This window comes from Lactuca virosa, chromosome 4 (genome assembly GCF_052849685.1).
Source record: "Lactuca virosa cultivar CGN04683 chromosome 4, Lactuca_virosa_CGN04683_v6, whole genome shotgun sequence".
In the NCBI taxonomy this organism is placed as follows: domain Eukaryota; kingdom Viridiplantae; phylum Streptophyta; class Magnoliopsida; order Asterales; family Asteraceae; genus Lactuca; species Lactuca virosa.
In genome coordinates this window covers 233,960,273-233,978,282 of record NC_136429.1, presented here as the reverse complement: position 1 = coordinate 233,978,282, position 18,010 = coordinate 233,960,273, and the positions used below count along the sequence as shown (strand labels likewise).

General features: G+C 37.6%; 1 protein-coding gene across 2 annotated transcripts; it reads right to left on the bottom strand.

Moving 5' to 3' along the window:
• Positions 1–202: 202 nt before the first annotated feature.
• Positions 203–3,760, bottom strand: LOC145108076 (uncharacterized). 2 transcript variants are annotated; one of them, XM_079045067.1, is made up of 8 exons: positions 3,274–3,760; positions 2,787–3,081; positions 2,569–2,643; positions 2,363–2,437; positions 1,796–1,861; positions 1,295–1,360; positions 1,112–1,180; positions 203–700 (listed from the first exon to the last, which is right to left on the bottom strand). In XM_079045067.1, exons 1-8 carry the CDS (start codon positions 3,525–3,527, stop codon positions 656–658), a joined length of 945 nt encoding a protein of 314 aa, XP_078901193.1. In that variant the 5' UTR covers positions 3,528–3,760; the 3' UTR covers positions 203–655. The 2 variants fall into 2 exon arrangements, with proteins under 2 accessions (XP_078901193.1, XP_078901192.1); XM_079045066.1 differs by having other exon boundaries at positions 203–690; positions 3,274–3,758.
• Between the last annotated feature and the right edge of the window lie 14,250 nt (positions 3,761–18,010).

Genomic DNA, 18,010 nt, shown 5'->3' with positions numbered 1-18,010 from the left:
ATCCAACGTGCAACGTGTTTGATCCTTAAGAGAACAATACATCCTGTAAATGTAGCATCCTATACATGAAGTTAGCATTTATGACTTACGGACGAAAATACGTTCATATGATTTTCTTGCCCGTTTAGACGATTAAAAACATGAATAGTATTTTTTACTGATCTAGAACACACCAAAACATATATTTTGAGTGAAAACAACATAAATAACAAGGATGTGTCCATTTCTTCTAATTAAACATCAAATATTTTACACATTGTAGAAACGGTTCATATACATGCTAGCATGCATGCACTAAATATAGTCTTTGCTTTCCCTTAATTCCACAAATGCCCGAAAAGAAAAGAAAGAAAGAGAAACTAAAATACCAATGCGTCATCCACATATTAAGCAAGTAACATTATCAACACAAATTTGTTTTCTTTTTCTTTCCTTGCCGGGCATTTCAGATTTTGGAAACAACACAAGAGCATGCATCAACCAGATGAAAACTGCTGGTGTAGTAGCAGTAAATTTGATGAGCGCTGGACTTCAAAATACACCAAGCAATTAAAGTCCACCACCAAATGCTGGAGTCCAGAATTCGGCACCATTGCTGGTCATATTGGTGGTGTCAATATGATCTATGTAAGTGGTTGGGACCAAGCATAAACCTCTACTCCCCAGGTCCTTTAGTGGTGCCTTTCCGTCCTACATAAAACTATTTTAAAGTTCCTTTTCCTTAAAAGAGAATTAAAACGCACAACTAAATTTAATGTAATGATCAGCAATCAAGAACTTAGTTGGAAGTCAAATTAATTAATCACTAATTAACTGCCTTTTGATGCAATCCCGAGGTAATTAAGTAAACCATTCGATTGATTAATAATTTCATCGAACTAAAGTCGAGAATCATGTCTCCCACTTTATGTAAAATGATATTTTAAGAGAGCAAATAAGTGATGGATCCAATAATGTAATTAAACCTGATCTGGCTACTTTCTCTACTTTATATAAGCACATTTAATAACATTTAGTTAGTTAATATGTAATTTATTAATGTAGGTTGAGGTGTAAGATCCTGCATTGGGAAATGGGTATTAAAGAGAAAATGGATATATGGGCAACTTACAGCAGAATGTTGGTGTCTCGTGCCTCCTGAGACATTATTGGCCAAGTTCATGTACGGGGAGCTAAGTGCCTGCATGTTAATTTGCAGTTGAGGAATGTTGAAAAAGCAACAACTTTTAAGTGCACGCTCGTCTCTAGTATGGTGTCTGTAAAACTTCGAAAAGAAATAAAGAAAAAATGTCACCTCAATTTGACCCTCAAGGAATCTGATATGAGCTGTGGCTTCAAACAATACAGAAGCTGTGTCAGTCTGCAAAAAGTCCCACACAAATATATATATCCTTTTCAGGTTCAGATCCTTTGAATATTTGAAACTCAAATAATTAAATTACGGGCGAATTATTCAAACAAATTATATGATTACATCTCACGATTGTCAGCTTATTCGCCACTTACTTTTATGATTTTATGTTATCTAAATAAGATGTCCAAAAAGCATGTGTGTATATAGATAAACACACACAGATATATATTTTTAGGACTTTGAGAGTGGGTAGATATATAATATATTTGGGGTATTAAGTTTAATTTAAAGAGAAACGTCCTGAATATATAGATTAAGAATACATAACATTTGATCAGAGTAATTTATGGATGAAAACACTAGCAATTTAAATTTCTGTATCAATATCAAAGTAGATAGATTTATGTAGTTAATTATATTCACATGGAAGAGTTTCCTTACCTTTCCGAAAGGTGAAACAAGTTGGTGCAAAGCCGATATTCTGTCACCCAATTTCTCCTTTCTCACCTATTATATATATCCATATTGTCAAAGTTAGAAGAAATTGTCAGTCATTCACATAAAACATAAAAAATCAGTAAGGGTATAAAAGCTAGATATAAACATAGTATGGTGCTCATTTTTTTTTATGGAAAATGCCTACTTTAATGGACCACACCTCAGGTTGTAGGTGAAGTATACATACACACATACAAAAATTTATCTCCATTGAAGAATGTCAATTATTTTTCTACGCAAAAATTGTCAAAACCAACGCAAAATAATCATATAGGTGAATGTCATAACATATCGCGTAGATTTTTGGCATTCTAGTGGTGCAAAAAAAAGTGCCATACTGAATTGTTGATATATGTAGAATGAACGTCAAAAATATATGCTTAGGAATTAGGAAATATATATATATATATATATATATATATATATATATATATATATATATATATATATATATATATAGAGAGAGAGAGAGAGAGAGAGAGAGAGAGAGAGAGAGAGAGAGGTTTCCACCTTTAGAGGGGTTTGGGTCGACGAGTGTTGTGCTCTAGTCCTTTTAGAAGCTCCACTTGTAAATGTGTCGTTACACTGCTTTCATAACAAAAGTACAGCTATCAAAGAACTAGCTTTGCTATATTTATAGTCACCCCAAATCAAGAAAAGAAAAACCAATGAGAGGAAAGAGTTTCGTTGATTAGATGTTCTGTACGTATACTTACCATTGTAGAAGGTTGGGTTGAAGACGATTGAAACCTGGGCTTTTTAGACGCCCCACTGGTAGATGTATCGTCATACTTTGATATAAAAACAAGAACCCATGGACACCAAGCAAGAATAAAGAAATTAAAACCCCAACGTTAAGAGTAAAAAAAGCACACTATGAACGGATATCGTGCAGTATATAATCTTTTTGGCTGGATTACATATGTATACGTACCTGAGATGAATATTGATTAGCATTGTGATTTCGGCGATCGGTTTTACATGTGAAATCAACCATAGTGGTGGTGCTTAAACTCATGGTAGAAGATGAACCAACAGATGGAACTGGATTTAGTTGAGGTGACCAAGAAGAGCTACAAGTTTGTAGATCTTCTTCGTTATTGTTCTCATGATGATCAGGTTTATTATCATAAAAATGTTGTCTGCTTTGTTGATCCAAAAATCCGTTCTTTACTTCACCACCATGCCCATCTCCCATGTTGTGTTCTTCATCGTTTGCTAATCCAGTCCTGGATGTATACAATAAAAAATACATGAACCCACTTTTGAAGATAAATTTGCTCATCAGATACAATGAGCCCAATGATATTATATAAGTTAAATATCGGCAGAGAGCATATCAGAGTGATGGAGAAAAAGCAAAATAACTTGGAAACCATGCATGATTGAAATAGTGGAAAGTAGAAAGAAGCGTTAATTACAGAAGTAATTGGCTCCATGAGACTGGGAAATCTTGGTTATCATGGTGATGATGATCACCCAAAGTATTAGAGTTTGCAGCAGGAAGTAGTAAAGAAGAACCAAAAAGATACGGAGGATTCATGATGGAAGATGGCGGTGCTACTGGAACCGGCAACGGTGGTGTTGATAAGAAAGTAGGGTAAACCTGCTGTGAGGGTGGTGGTTGCAGCCTCCCATTCAAGCTCCACCAATAATTAGGGTTTTCTCCCATCATCTCCAAACAATAATTCTCTTAGCTCTCAAATACTAGAAGTGAATAACCATAACAGATCAGCTCATGCCTTGTCTGAAAAAAACAAAAAAACAAAACATCTTTAAGGGTCTCTTTTGCTTTAAAGAAAAAACTTTTGTCATAAAATCTTTAATAATTTCTTTGTTTAAGCATCGAAACAAGCCCTTGATAGAAGCTCTCAGGGTTTGTGTGTTTTGCTTTCTAGTCATCATACATATCAGATTAGATGAGATTAAATTGATCACTAACCCTATACCCCACCCCCCAAAGGTCTCCATCAATAAAGTCATTTTTCAAGTTGTGGGGTTGAGAAGTTCGCTACCATTTCTTCATCTTTTCTTTAGTTTAATGATATATTTGTTTTTTGTATTAAAATATTTTACTGTTCTTTAGCTTTTAGCTGTATTACAAAAAAGGTTGGGCACAAAAAAAGGTGGAGGGCAATGGTTTGAGGCACAAAACAAATTACATTTTGGAGCTTCCTTGATTTGGGGGTGTTTTAAACTAGCTAGGAAGTGTTTTGAGTCCTACTATTAGGGTTAGGGTTAGCCTCGCAATATTGGAACACAATTCGAATGCTAATTGTTTCCATAGTAACTCAAGTATCCAGACGTCTATTTCAATTTTTAAAGATCAAGTTACACACAAAAAAGTATTTATCCTAGAAATTACTTTAAAATCAATAACTTAAAACCAAGAGAATTATCTTCATATCTCTTCTTCTTACTTGTTTTCTGTTAATGTAAAATAGTGATAAATGTGATAAAACTAATGATATTTTAAAATATTTGTCATTATTTCATATGGTTATAAGGATAAATATAAATAAAATTAGAACCACATATTTTTGCCAAAGTATATATATATATATATATATATATATATATATATATATATATATATATATATATATATATATATATATATATATATATATATATATGAGACTTCGAAATTAAATATTTTTTTTTTGCAAAAGAACCTTAAAATACAAGAAATACCAAAGCATATTCCTATTTCTTGCACTTGGGACAAAAACACAATTAAGAACATATAATTACCAAATCAACATGTTTTTATTGATGTCAAAATGTGTTGTTATTTTTAAACTAGGGACCAAACACCAAATTACATTGTTATTTCTTGCACTTAAAATATAAACACAATTACCAAATTAACATGCATTTATTGATCATTATATAAATATATGAGATTTTGAAATTAAATAATCTACATTTTTGTGCTAAAGAACCTTAAATATAAGAATTACCAAAGTACATTGTTATTTCTTTCACTTGGGACAAAAACACAAATACAAACACAATTACCAAATCAACATGCATTTATTGGTGCCAAAGGGCATTGCGATTTTTAAACTAAGGACAAATAAACGAAGTACATTGTTATTTCTTACAGCTAAAACATCGACACAATTACAAAATCAACATGCATTTATTGATCGTTATATGGATATATGCGACTTTGAAATTAAATAATTTTCTGTTTTTGCTAAAGAACCTTAAATACAAGAAATACCAAAGTACATTGCTATTTCTTGCACTTTGGACAAAAACACAACTATGAACACAATTACCAAATCAACATGCTTTTGTTGATGTCAAAGTGCATTGGTATTTTTCAACTAAGGACCAAAAACCAAAGTACATTGCTATTTCTTGCACTTAAAACATAAACACAATTACAAACACAATTACAAAATCAATATGCATTTATTGATCATTATATAAATATATGAGACTTTGAAATTAAATAATCTACTTTTTTGTGCTAAAGAACCTTAAATACAAGAAATACCAAAATACATTGCTATTTCTTGCACTTGGGACAAAAACACAATTACAAACATAATTACCAAATCAACTTGCATTTATTGATGCCAAAGTGCGTTGTGTTTTTTAAACTAGGGACAAAAAACAAAAGTACATTGCTATTTCTTGCACTTAAAACATAAACATAATTACCAAATCAACATACATTTATTGATCATTATATAGATATATGGGACTTTGATATTAAATAATTTACTTTTTTATGCTAAAGAACCTTAAATACAAAAAATACCAAAGTACATTGTTATTTCTGGCGCTTGTGACAAAAACACAATTACCAAATCAACATGTTTTTATTGATGTCAAAGTGCATTGCTATTTTTAAACTAGGGATAAAAAAAACCCAAAGTACATTGCTATTTTTTGCACTTAAAACATAAACACAATTACCAAATCAACATGCATTTACTGATCATTATATAGATATATGAGACTTTGAAATTAAATAATCTACTTTTTTTTGTGCAAAAGAACATTAAATACAAGAAATACCAAAGTACATTGCTATTTCTTGCACATGGGACAAAAACACAATTGCCAAGTGAACATTTATTTATTGATGCCAAAGTGCATTGCTATTTTTAAACTAGGGACGGAAAACCAAAGTACATTGCTATTTCATGCACTTAGGACAAAAAAAAACAATTACCAAAGCTTTTAGTAAATAATCACCACAAACCAAAATTACCATGTATTCTCTCCAAAGTAGCTTTTTCTTCAGGAAGTGTTAAATCTCTTTTACCTGCTGGCCCTTACGTTTGTTCTAAAAGCTCTTCCGCTAACCGATTATGTTTTTTCCAAAAATGATTAACAATTAAGTATAAATAAGCACTTAATTATATGATAAAATTATAAATAAATAGTTACGTAATGTTGTTCCGCCTGGTCATTAAAAACTCCACAATTCTTATCGGTATGAGCTTTGCCGAACGTTTCAACTCTCCTGACGTTCTTCTTAAAATTAAACATTAGATTATATTTTAAATAAATAATTACATATATCGTACGATATATTTTTATTGCAACTACTACTATACGAGCTTGACCCCACACGGTTCACGGATGTTTGCGGTACGCAGACTTTTTTGTTTCTTTCCGAAGCAGCTAGGTGTTCATCCGTTTAGAAATACTCAATTGTTTTCCTCCAATTATCAACATCCATATCATCCGATGGGTAGCTAATGCTATCATAATATCATCATACCATCTGACTTTCAAAAACTATGCTTCTGCGTCAGCTTTACGCTCTTGATAACCTTTTAACAAAGTCGCTTTAAAACTCTCTAACAACATAGCAGCCGATAAAAATTAAACTTCGTCTACAAAAAAAGTAGCCTATATCGGCAACAACATAACCTTTAGCGGCGACATTAAAAAATAGCGACGACTTACACGGAGGGAACGTATGATGCATTTTTTTCGACCTTTAGCGGCGATATTTTTGGCCATTAGCGGTGACTTTTTGTCACCGATATTGGGTTTATGCGAAAACGAGACTCCAACCATTGGATTAGATGTTTAATCGAATGGTTCGGGTTTACCAGAAGGGGGTAACATGGATTCGGTCCACAAGGCATTACCGACGATGCCTTTAGCAGCGACAATGGCCTTTAGCGGCAACAAATTGTTGAGTCGCCATTAAAGGCATCGCCGGTAACGCCTTTATTTTTTGTAGTCATATATATATATATATATATATATATATATATATATATATATATATATATATATATATATATATATATATATATATATTAAGCCCATGTTCCACCAAAAGCAATAAAAAATTATTCACCATCTACAAATGTTGATGATATAGTAAGCCCATGTGAAACACTCCAAAAATTTCAATAAATTTTAATCTTTCAAAACAACCCATTCACTAAAGAGATATTTACAAAAACCATCGTTTCTAAAACATTATTTAAAATAAAAATCATTCACAACATAACTTTCAAAACATTTTCATTATCAGAGTTTCTCAGAAATCATAAGTTCCAAAGCACGAGGATGTGTACGGCCACGCCTTCATCTTGTCACGGTCCACTAATCTACCTGAAACCATAAACCACAACTGTAAGCACGAAGCTTAGTGAGTTCCCCCAAAGCACCAATCACACCAATAACACATACATAAACAACATGCATACAGAGCCTTCAGTATAACTAGAATGCCCCATCGGCCTACAATCTATCTGGTACGCTCACAGAACCTATTGCATGACTGGTACACCACTTCAAGCCTTCAGCCTATCTGGAACGTTCTCCGTGCCTTCGGCCTGACTGGTACGCCCGACTAGCCTTCACTCTATTTTAGGAACGCCCTGTGTCTGTTGGCCTTCACCTAAAATCAAGACTGCCTCAACCCAACCACACATAACATGTCGACATATACATTACACATAACATGCGGTTAACCAGCTAATAACAAACAGACATATCGAACAGATCAGAATAGCATAGCAACATCCTATCTACCAGGATACCGATCTAACAGGTCATAACAACATAACAACATCTTATCTACTAGGATACCGATCTACCATATCAATAGCATACAAAATAGGATAGCAATCCAAAGGGGCCGACATTGGTGCCTTTGACCCGCAAGTACAGTGAGGAAAAACTCATCTCTCAAGTAGCGTAGAACTGATAAGGTCTGACTCCGAATCTCAGCTCCCGACCCAAATTCCCACCACCACCATGTGACTAATTCCATCAAAACACAAATATACCCAAAATACCCTTAGAAGTCAAACTTGGTCAACCATGGTCAAAGTCGAAGTCAACGATCAAGGTCAACAGTCCATGTTGACCTAACTCGTCGAGTGCACCAATACACTCATTGACTTCCTACCGTAATCAGAAGGTTGGGAAAATTTCAACCAACATGTCGAGTTGGCTTGCAAACTCGTCGAGTTTGCCCGAGCTTAATACATTTAGCTGATCCTACGATTTCAGGGATTCCAAGACTCAGATCTAACCTCAAAAACTATAAAAAAGGATAGAGTTTCAAGCTTTATCCTGTGGGGCTACTCCAAGTGCTCAAAAACCCATCCACAAGGCTTGAAGATTCAAGGGCTTAACCAATAAGCACAAAATCCTTGAAATTAGGAACCCAACCTTTCCAGAAGAGATTCTAGCATCAAAATCGACCCAAAGGTTGGTGGTTTATAGACATGCATGTCCAATGCATTTCTTGAACCCAAAATGGATCAAAAAGGGGGAAATATGACTTAAACTCCATGCATGGCATCAAAACTTTACGAAAGGCCGGATCCAAGTTACTACAAGGTCTCCTTGACCCGGAGATTCATAAAGTTGCAAACTTTATGAGGTCCATCCATTGCAACATCCAATAATAAGGAGAAAAAGGGATAAAAACTCAAGATCTAGCTACATAGAGGAATACAAATCGGATCTTGGACACTTACAAAGATCCAGAAGAGTGCCACACTAAAGATGAGAGCTTTGCTTGCTAGATCCTTGCTTCCTTTTTCCAAATTTCTTCTTCTTTTGCTCCAAAATACCACACTAGTTCACAATATGAGAGGGAAGGATTATTATGGTTCATAAGGGCCGATATGAGGGTTTGGATGCTGATAAAAGATCAGCCCTAGGGACTTAAGGGGATTATATAGGGTGCATAACCATAAAATTTAGGGTTTCTCACACGTCGAGTTTCCTCACCAACTCGCCGTGTTAGTCCATAAAATACACGACCCAAAAGTCCTTTAATACGCCGTGTTGAGGATTCCAACTCGCCGTGTTCCAATGGAAAAAAATGCTTAAAGAAATAAATCTCATACCTGGGAATCAGGATGTTATAACTCTCCCCCACTTAGACTAGATTTCGTCCTCGAAATAATTCCTTACCATTCCCAAGCCCACCAGACAACATGAACAACACACAACCACAATTCCGATGAAAACAACGGCCTTCCCAAGGTTATCGAACCCAACCATAGCAGAACTCTCCAAATCCGAAGAAGAGGAATCCATAATCCCATGCAGACAATTAACTCTACCTTACCTGAAACCTGAAATCTCGAATTCTCAAATTTGTCTGACTCCCTGACAGACCGCCCATACTGAATCATTACCATATCGAATCCTTATTGAATACCAACATAAACCTAAACACTTCTAATCCTGATTATTTTATGCCTCCAAAGGGAACAAAATCACTTACCATAAACATCTATAAAACATGTATACTTGACAGGAGGCTCAGCTAATCATTCGAGTAGAAGATTCATCCCTGCAACGGTTAGACTCAGACGAGAGCTGCACAGCAGGACCAAATCCCCCACCCTAAGACCATTTAACCCATGCAGTATGTGACGTAGCGCATTCACTCGATAGCTAGTTCATACATGAAAGAGTCATACTAAAATCAATAGGGTACTCTACAAGAGATAAGGTATCAAATAATAGGCAATTCTATCATAAGATTCCTTAGGATCCCTATCCTATCACTAGCATCTTGTTCTAATGGCAACATAACGTAATACCAAATAACCGTGTGGTAATTTGGGGGCTACTTATTGGCTCCGGTTGATTATTTTGAAAACAATTTAAAAATTGTTTGAAAAATCTTTTTCCTTAGTTTGAGATTGGGTTCACATGATTGTTCCTCCAATTCATTCAAACCAAGGCTCTGATACCAACTTGAAACACCCCAAAAATTTCAACAAAATTTAACCTTTCAAAACAACCCATTCACTAAATAGGTATTTACAAAAACCATCGTTTCTAAAACATTATTTAAAATCGGAATCGTTCACAACATAGTTTTCAAAACATTTTCATTATCAGACTTTCTCAGAAATCATAACTTCCAAAGCACGAGGATGTGTACGATCACGCCATCACTTTGCCACGGTCCACTAATGTACCTGAAACCATAAACCAAAACTGTAAGCACGAAGCTTAGTGAGTCCCCCCAAAGCACCAATCACACCAATAACACATATACAAATAGCATGCATACAAAGCCTTCAGTATAACTAGAACTCCCCAACGGCCTACAATTTATTTGGTACGCTCACAGAACCTATGGCATGACTGGTACACTACCTCAAGCCTGCAGCCTATCTGGAACGTTCTCCGGGCCTTCGGCCTGACTGGTACGCCCCACTATCCTTCCGTCTACTCGGGACGCCCTGGGTATGTTGGCCTTCAGCACAAATCAAGACCGACTCAACGCAAACACACATATCATGTCTATATATACATTACACATAACATGCGGTTAACCAGCCATTAACAAACAAACAGATCTAATAGATCATAATAGCATAGCAACATCCTATCTACCAGGATACCGATCTAACAGGTCATAACAACATAACATCTTATTTACCAGGATACCGATCTACCATATCAATAGCATACAAAATAGGATAGCAATCCAAAGGGGCCGACATTGGTGCCTTCGACTCGAAAGTACAGTGAGGAAAAACTCACCTCTCAAGTAGCGCAAAACTGATAAGTTCGAATCTCAGCTCCCGACTCAAATGCCTACCACCACCATGTGACTAATTTCATCAAAACCCAAATATACCGAAAATACCCTTAAAGTCAAACTTTGTCAACCATGGTCAAATTCGAAGTCAACGGTCAAGGTTAACAGTCCATATTGACCCAACTCGTTGAGTGTACCAATACGCTCGTCGAGTTCCTACCGTAATCAGAAGGTCGGGAAAATCCCAACCAATACGCCAAGTTGGCTTGCAGACTCACCGAGTTTTCCTGAGCTTAATACATTCAGTTGATCCGACGATTTCAGAGACTCCAGGACTCAGATCTAACCTCAAAAGCTATCCAAAAGGATAAAGTTTCCAACTTTATCCTTTTGGAGTTACTCCAAGTGCTCAAAAAGCCATCCACAAGGCTTGAAGATTCAAGGGCTTAACCAATAAGCACAAAATCCTTGAAATATTGAACCCAACCTTTCCACAAGAGATTCTAGCCGCAAAATCGACCCAAAGGTTGTTGCTTTATATTCATGCATTTCCAATGCATGTCTTGAACCCAAAATGGATCAAAAAGGAGGAAATATGACTTAAACTCCATGCATGGCATCAAAACTTGACTAAAGGCCAGATCCAAGTTACTACAAGGTCACCTTGACCTGGAGATTCATAAAGTTGCAAACTTTATGAGGTCCATCCATTGCGACATCCAATAATAAGGAAAAAAGGGACAAAACTCAAGATCTAGCTACATAGAGGAATAAAAACAAGATCTTGGACACTTACAAAGGTCCAGAAGAGTGCCAAAATGAAGATGAGAGATTTACTTGCTATATCCTTGCTTCCTTTTTTCAAATTTCTTCTTCTTTTGCTCCAAAATACCACACTAGTTCACAATATGAGAGGGAAGGATGATTAGGGTACACAAGGGCCGATATGAGGGTTTGGAGGCTGATAAAACATTAAACCTAGGGACTTAAGGGATTATATAGGGTGCAAAACCCTAAATTTTAGGGTTTCTCATGCATCTGCCAACACATCGAGTTTCCCCTCACCAACTCGTCGTGTTGGTCCATAAAATACGGGGCCTAAAAGTCCTTCAAAACGTCGTATTGAGGCTTCCAACTCGCCGTGTTCCAATTGGAAAACATGCTTAAAGAAATAAATCTGAAACATCCCAAAAATACAGTCCGAAAATTTCATTTTTAAATCATTAATTAAACAAGAATTACTAAAAATCATTTACCAAAACATGAACCATATTATCTCAAATGTCAAAACAGTGTATCCATATCAATCACATGTCAAATAAATCAGAGTAAAATATCCCAGGCTGAAACATAAATGGTGTGTGCCATGTAGTCATCCCGAGCTCTTCCCCTTGCTACCGGAAGTACCTTAAACCAAAGATGAAAACTGTAAGCATGAAGCTTAGTGAGTCTCCCCAAACTACCACATACCATACACATATCACATAATCACATAACTTAGGCCTTGCTCGCTACATCGGGCACTCGCCCGACATCGGACCGAAATTCGGTATATATATAAACATATGAACAATACATATAACATAAACACATAACATAAACATAAATTGGGCCTAGCCCACTACATCGGGCCCCGCCCAACATCGGGCCCTGCTCGGCAGCGGACAAGTTCGGCATCGGGCCCCACCTGGCATCGGACTGAACTCCGGCATCAGGCCCCGCCCGGCATCGAGCAAAGCTCAGTGTACATAAGCATATTAACAAATACATAAAACATAAACACATAACATAAACATATAAACATTCCTCGGACTTGCCCCGGCATCGGACCGAAGCCCGGAACATATAAACATAACATATAAGCTAAACATTCCTCGGGCTTGACCCGACATCGGACCGAAGCCCAGGACACATAAACAAACACATGCAAGAAACACGAAGACATCAAGCATACAAACATTCCTCTGGCTTTCCCTGACATCGGACCGAAGACCGGAATACTAACCTACATCGGGCTAACCCCGGCATCGGACCGAAGTCCGGAATACGCTATCATACATAAATGGGCCAGCATTCGTGCCTTAGACCCGTTCCTACTGGAGGAAAACTCACCTCAAACTGCTGAAGTCTCACGAATAAATCTCTGAATGTTGGCTGATAGATTCCCGAGCTGTCAACATCAAAACAAAACCCAATTAACCATTTGGGTTTCAATTCATAACCATAAACCCACACTTGGGGTAAAAGGACCATTTTACCCCTAACCTAGCTTGGTCCAATACCAAGGCCCAAACTCCTTCTTTGAAGGCCCAAAAGTCAAACAATGAACTAAAGCCCAACATATGGCCCAATTTTCTAAATTGAGCCCAAACCTCTACATGGTCTTAAGTTAAGATCCAAACATATATTCTGATCCAAACACTTGGCATTCCAATGGTCCAATATCTCATAATCATCAAGGCCCAATTATGGGCCATTTATGGCCCAATTTTCCAAATAGGGCCCAAGCCTTTCCAATGGGCCTTATCCTAAAGCCTCATTCAATATCCTAGTCTATATACTTGTTCTTGGATGGCCCATCAATAGCCCATTCACCAAAGCCCAATATAAGGCCCAACTAGAAGCCCAAACATAATTAGGGTTTCTCACAAGAAATGACGATTAGGGTTAAGTGTTATTACTTAACCCATTAAGGACTTAACCCATTAATTCCAATATTGCGTTAAGATAATTATAGGGGCATTATTATGTATTATTTAGAAATTTAATTAACGAGTTCAACGCGGGTCCCGACAATCCAAAACTAACATCTTCCAAAAGTAGGGTTTTATAAACCCTAGTTAGGGTTTCTAACTCAAACACGAGCCAACCAAGTCCAAAATTAAGCTTTTAGGTCCATTAGGGTTCCACTTGGCCGGGTACCACCCACTACCACCTCGGGTAGTGGTGGTCAACGGCGGCTCACGGCGACAGCCACCACCTCGTGGTGGTGATGGTTGATTTTCCTTGATTATCCCGGTCACAAAATTATAATTATACAGCATATTGTTCCAAAATAAACACACACATAAAATAACACACACACACACACACACACTCACCCACCCTTGTGGCGGCAGGCGGTGGTCGGAGGTGCTAGCCACCACCTCACGATGGTGGTGGTGGTTTATTTTTGATTCCCGATCACGCAACACATCCTTAACTAAATACATCAGCAGCACACGACACTAATGCATATTAGAACACAGAAAACACACCCGCCATGGCTGTCCTCGAGGTGGTAGCAGCGTTCGGAGTAGCGGCAACACTCTTCAGCCGCTCAGAGTGGCGGTGACAATGGCGCATCGAAAGCAAGGAACGGAGATGAGGAGGTGCAGCATTCTCCGGGGAGGAACAATGGCAGCGACGTCGTGTATTGTCTCTTCAGCCTCTTCAGCCCCGATGTCCAACCACCGACTCGTCAATCCCTCAATCGTCGACGGCACTGAGGTGGCGTGGTTGGTGGCTCGTGACTTCGACAACGGCTAGGAGGCGACTGCGACCGACTGGAGTTGTCATGGGTGGCGGTCGGTGGTTAGGAGATATAAGATGGCAGCTAAAGGGTTACATTAGGGTTAGGGTTTAGCATGGATGGGTTTTAAACAGGAACAAGATGCCACCGAGTTCAAGTCCCGCATTCTTTTCAAACTTGTGATCTTTTATCCAATTCTGGCCCCTCCCCATAAAATCTTTTTCAAAACAACTCCCATATTTACCATTCAGCCCCTCTCTTCAAGATCTTTTTCAATTTAAATCCAGAATTTACCCTTTAGCTCCTGCCTCCAAGAAACCTTTCATAATAAGTCCAATATTTTACCAAACACCCCTGTCTTCTAAAAATCTTACAAAATAAATCCCGGAGTTACACTTTAACCCCCGAATAATCCAAATTATAACATTTGGCTCCCAAAAACCAACAGCTCGCTAAATATCATGGACTTTAGGACCACTATTCATTTATAAATCTTTATCTATTTATTTATTTAATAAACGGGGTGTTACAAAATCTCATACCTAGGAATCAGGATGTTACACCATGTTTCATGATTTACATGTTTTGGATTAAATTAATAAATATATTGAAGCTGTCCGAAAAATGGAAATTAGGAATTGTAAAGATTAGTAGCGTATTTTATTCTCACTACCACTACCTTATTTTATACACATATTAGAAAGATACTTTTTATTTCTTTACCACTAATGTCAATGCACAATGTCTTTTAGATAAAATAGAAACAGACTTACATTCAGCTACCAATTTAGTCATTTAACTTTATTTGTTACATATTTCTATTATGGGTAAAGAAATATAAGTACTTTGCTATTATGAGTAATGAATTATAAGCACGTTGTTATAATGAGTAACATATTGCTACTATCAGTACAAAAGATTTGTAATGTAGATTGTAGATCATGGTTATATGATAGCTAGAACTAGTTACGCTACTATGTATCTTAGAGAAGGTTCTACATTTTACTAGAAGAAAAAACCCACCATACTATGACTAGATGTAACAGGGAAGACTTCTAATAATCTACCATCTATGATACTATCAGGACCCAACTAAGTTCTTAATTTAATCGTGGACCAAATTAAATTTCTTAGATCAAGGGCCTACAACCATAAACACCTATTATTAAACCCACAATGGAAACATAGTTAACATTAATAAGAAGGAATATAATGGCAATTTTGGCATGGTGATACTTAAATATTAGATAAGTGTTGAGGATTTTGTGTGAGGCGTTGATTCTGACCTTGGTGGAGGGTGTTGAGGATTTTGTTGAGTACTGTGATGCATCAATCATAGGTTTGGGTGTAGTACTGATGCAGTGGGATTATGTGATCGCTTACACTTCGAGGCAACTGAAGCTTCATGACGCGAATTATCCTACGCATGATTTGGAGCTGGAGGATGTGGTGTTCGCCCTCAAGATTTGGAAACATTACCTCTATGGGGTCCGTTGTAATATTACATGGATCACAAGAGTCTGAGGTATCTTATGGAACATTCAAATCTGAATATGAAGCATCATAGATGGTTGGATGTGGTGAAGGAATATGATTACAAAATCCTTTATCACCTGACAAAGGCCAATGTGGTGGCCTATGCTCTCAGATACAAGGCGGTTGTTGCCCTGATCAGGGATGTGTGTTTTCGGATGACAGTGCTTAGCCCACTCTTAGAGCATATTTGAGTGCCTTAGATTGAGTCGATGAAGAAAGAGCACCGGAAGAGTGACCGCATATGGGTTAGGTGGCTTCCTTTGATTATGATAGTCGAAGATTATTTACCCTTCATCGGAGGGTGTGGGTTCCATATTGGGGTGGTGTGTGTTAGGTTTTGATGGAGGAGGCACACAGGCTGAAATTTTGTATTCATCCTGGAGTGAAAAAGATGTATACAGATCTCCGGGTTGACTATTGGTGGCCATATATGAAGCCAGACGTGGTCTGGTATGTGGAGAGGTACTTGACTTGTAGGAAAGTCAAGGCCGAGCATCAACGACCTCATGGAAAAATGGATCCATTGGGTGTTCTCGTATGGAAATGGGAAGAGATTACTATGGATTTTATCACAAAGTTGCCATGGACGGCACACGGAGTGGATTCAATATGGGTAATTGTAAATAGATTGACTAAGAGCGCGCATTTTATTCCGATTCAGGACAATATTTCGGCAGAGAAGCAGGCCGATATCTAAATTAGGGAGGTTGTGGCACGACATGGGGTGTCGGTTAATGTGGTCTCTGATAGGGATGTTTGTTTACTTCTAGGTTTTGGAAGAGATTCCATGAGGATTTAGGCACTCGACTGTATTTCATCACGACTTTCCAGCTGCAGAATGATGGTCAAAAGCGAACTGACTATCCAGACATTGGAGGACATGATGCGAGCATGTGCACTGGATTTTTGCGGTAATTGGGATAAGTATCTTCCTTTGGCGGAATTTTCGTATAACAACAGTTTTCACACAAGCATTGACTGACATCCTTTTGAGACGCTCTAAGGGAAGAAGTGTAGGACCCCATATGTTGGGGTGAGGTCAGCCAGCGAGTCATAGGGAGTACGGAGTTCGTACTGAAAATGACGTAATTGATTCAGCAGGTTCGCTGCAGAGTTCAAATAGCATAGAGCCGACAAAAGAGCTACGCAGATAGACGCCGGTCAGACTTAGAACTTTAGGTTGGGGATATGGTACCCCTGAAGGTGTCACCTTGGAAATATGTTATCCTATTTAGGAAGATGGGTAAGCTAGGCCCCAAGTATATTGGTCCTTTTAGGTTCTTAGCCCGGCTGGGCAGGGTTGCATATCGTTTGGATATGCCAGAAGAGCTCAGTCAGATCCATAGCACTTTTCATGTCTCTCAGCTGCGGAAATGTTTGGTTGATGATTTTGTAGTGGTTCCACTAGAGGACATTCAGGTGGATGATCGCTTGAATTATATAGGGAGACTACTTGTGATCCTTGACGGGAGGATGAAGACTCTACGAAACAAGGGGGTGGATCCCGTGAAGGTGTAGTGACATCACCGAAAAGGATCTGAATGGATGTGGGAGCCTGGGGATGAGATGAGGTAGCATTACCCATTGTTATTTGTGACATTGGACTTTGAGGACAAATTCTAATTCAAGTGAGGGATAATTATAACACCCGATTCAAGGTATCTTTCATTTTGACCCGTGGTGTGAATATAGTTTGCAAATTTGGTCCCAATGGGCATTATTCTAATTTTTTGGAAGGGAGTGCGTACGCTGGGCATACGTAATCCGAGGACGAACCCTAGTTTTAGGGTTTTGTCCCTATTTAAACTACCTTATGCCCACAGTTTCCACCTTACCAACCCCCATATCCTCTTTTGAGTCCCATTTCGAAACCTAAACCCATTTTAAGAGAGAGTTGTCATTTATGTATGTTTTGGTGTGTGTTTGGTGTATCTTTAAGAAGAAGACGCTTGGTTAAGGAGTATTGATCAAGTAGGAGCTTGAGATCCAGATTCCATTCATTATTTCCAACTTCATAAAGGTATAAAGCTTTAACCTTGCTTATTATATGCTTAGATCTAGATCTAGTGGAGTTTTGGTCACTTTTTGGTCCCATGAATGA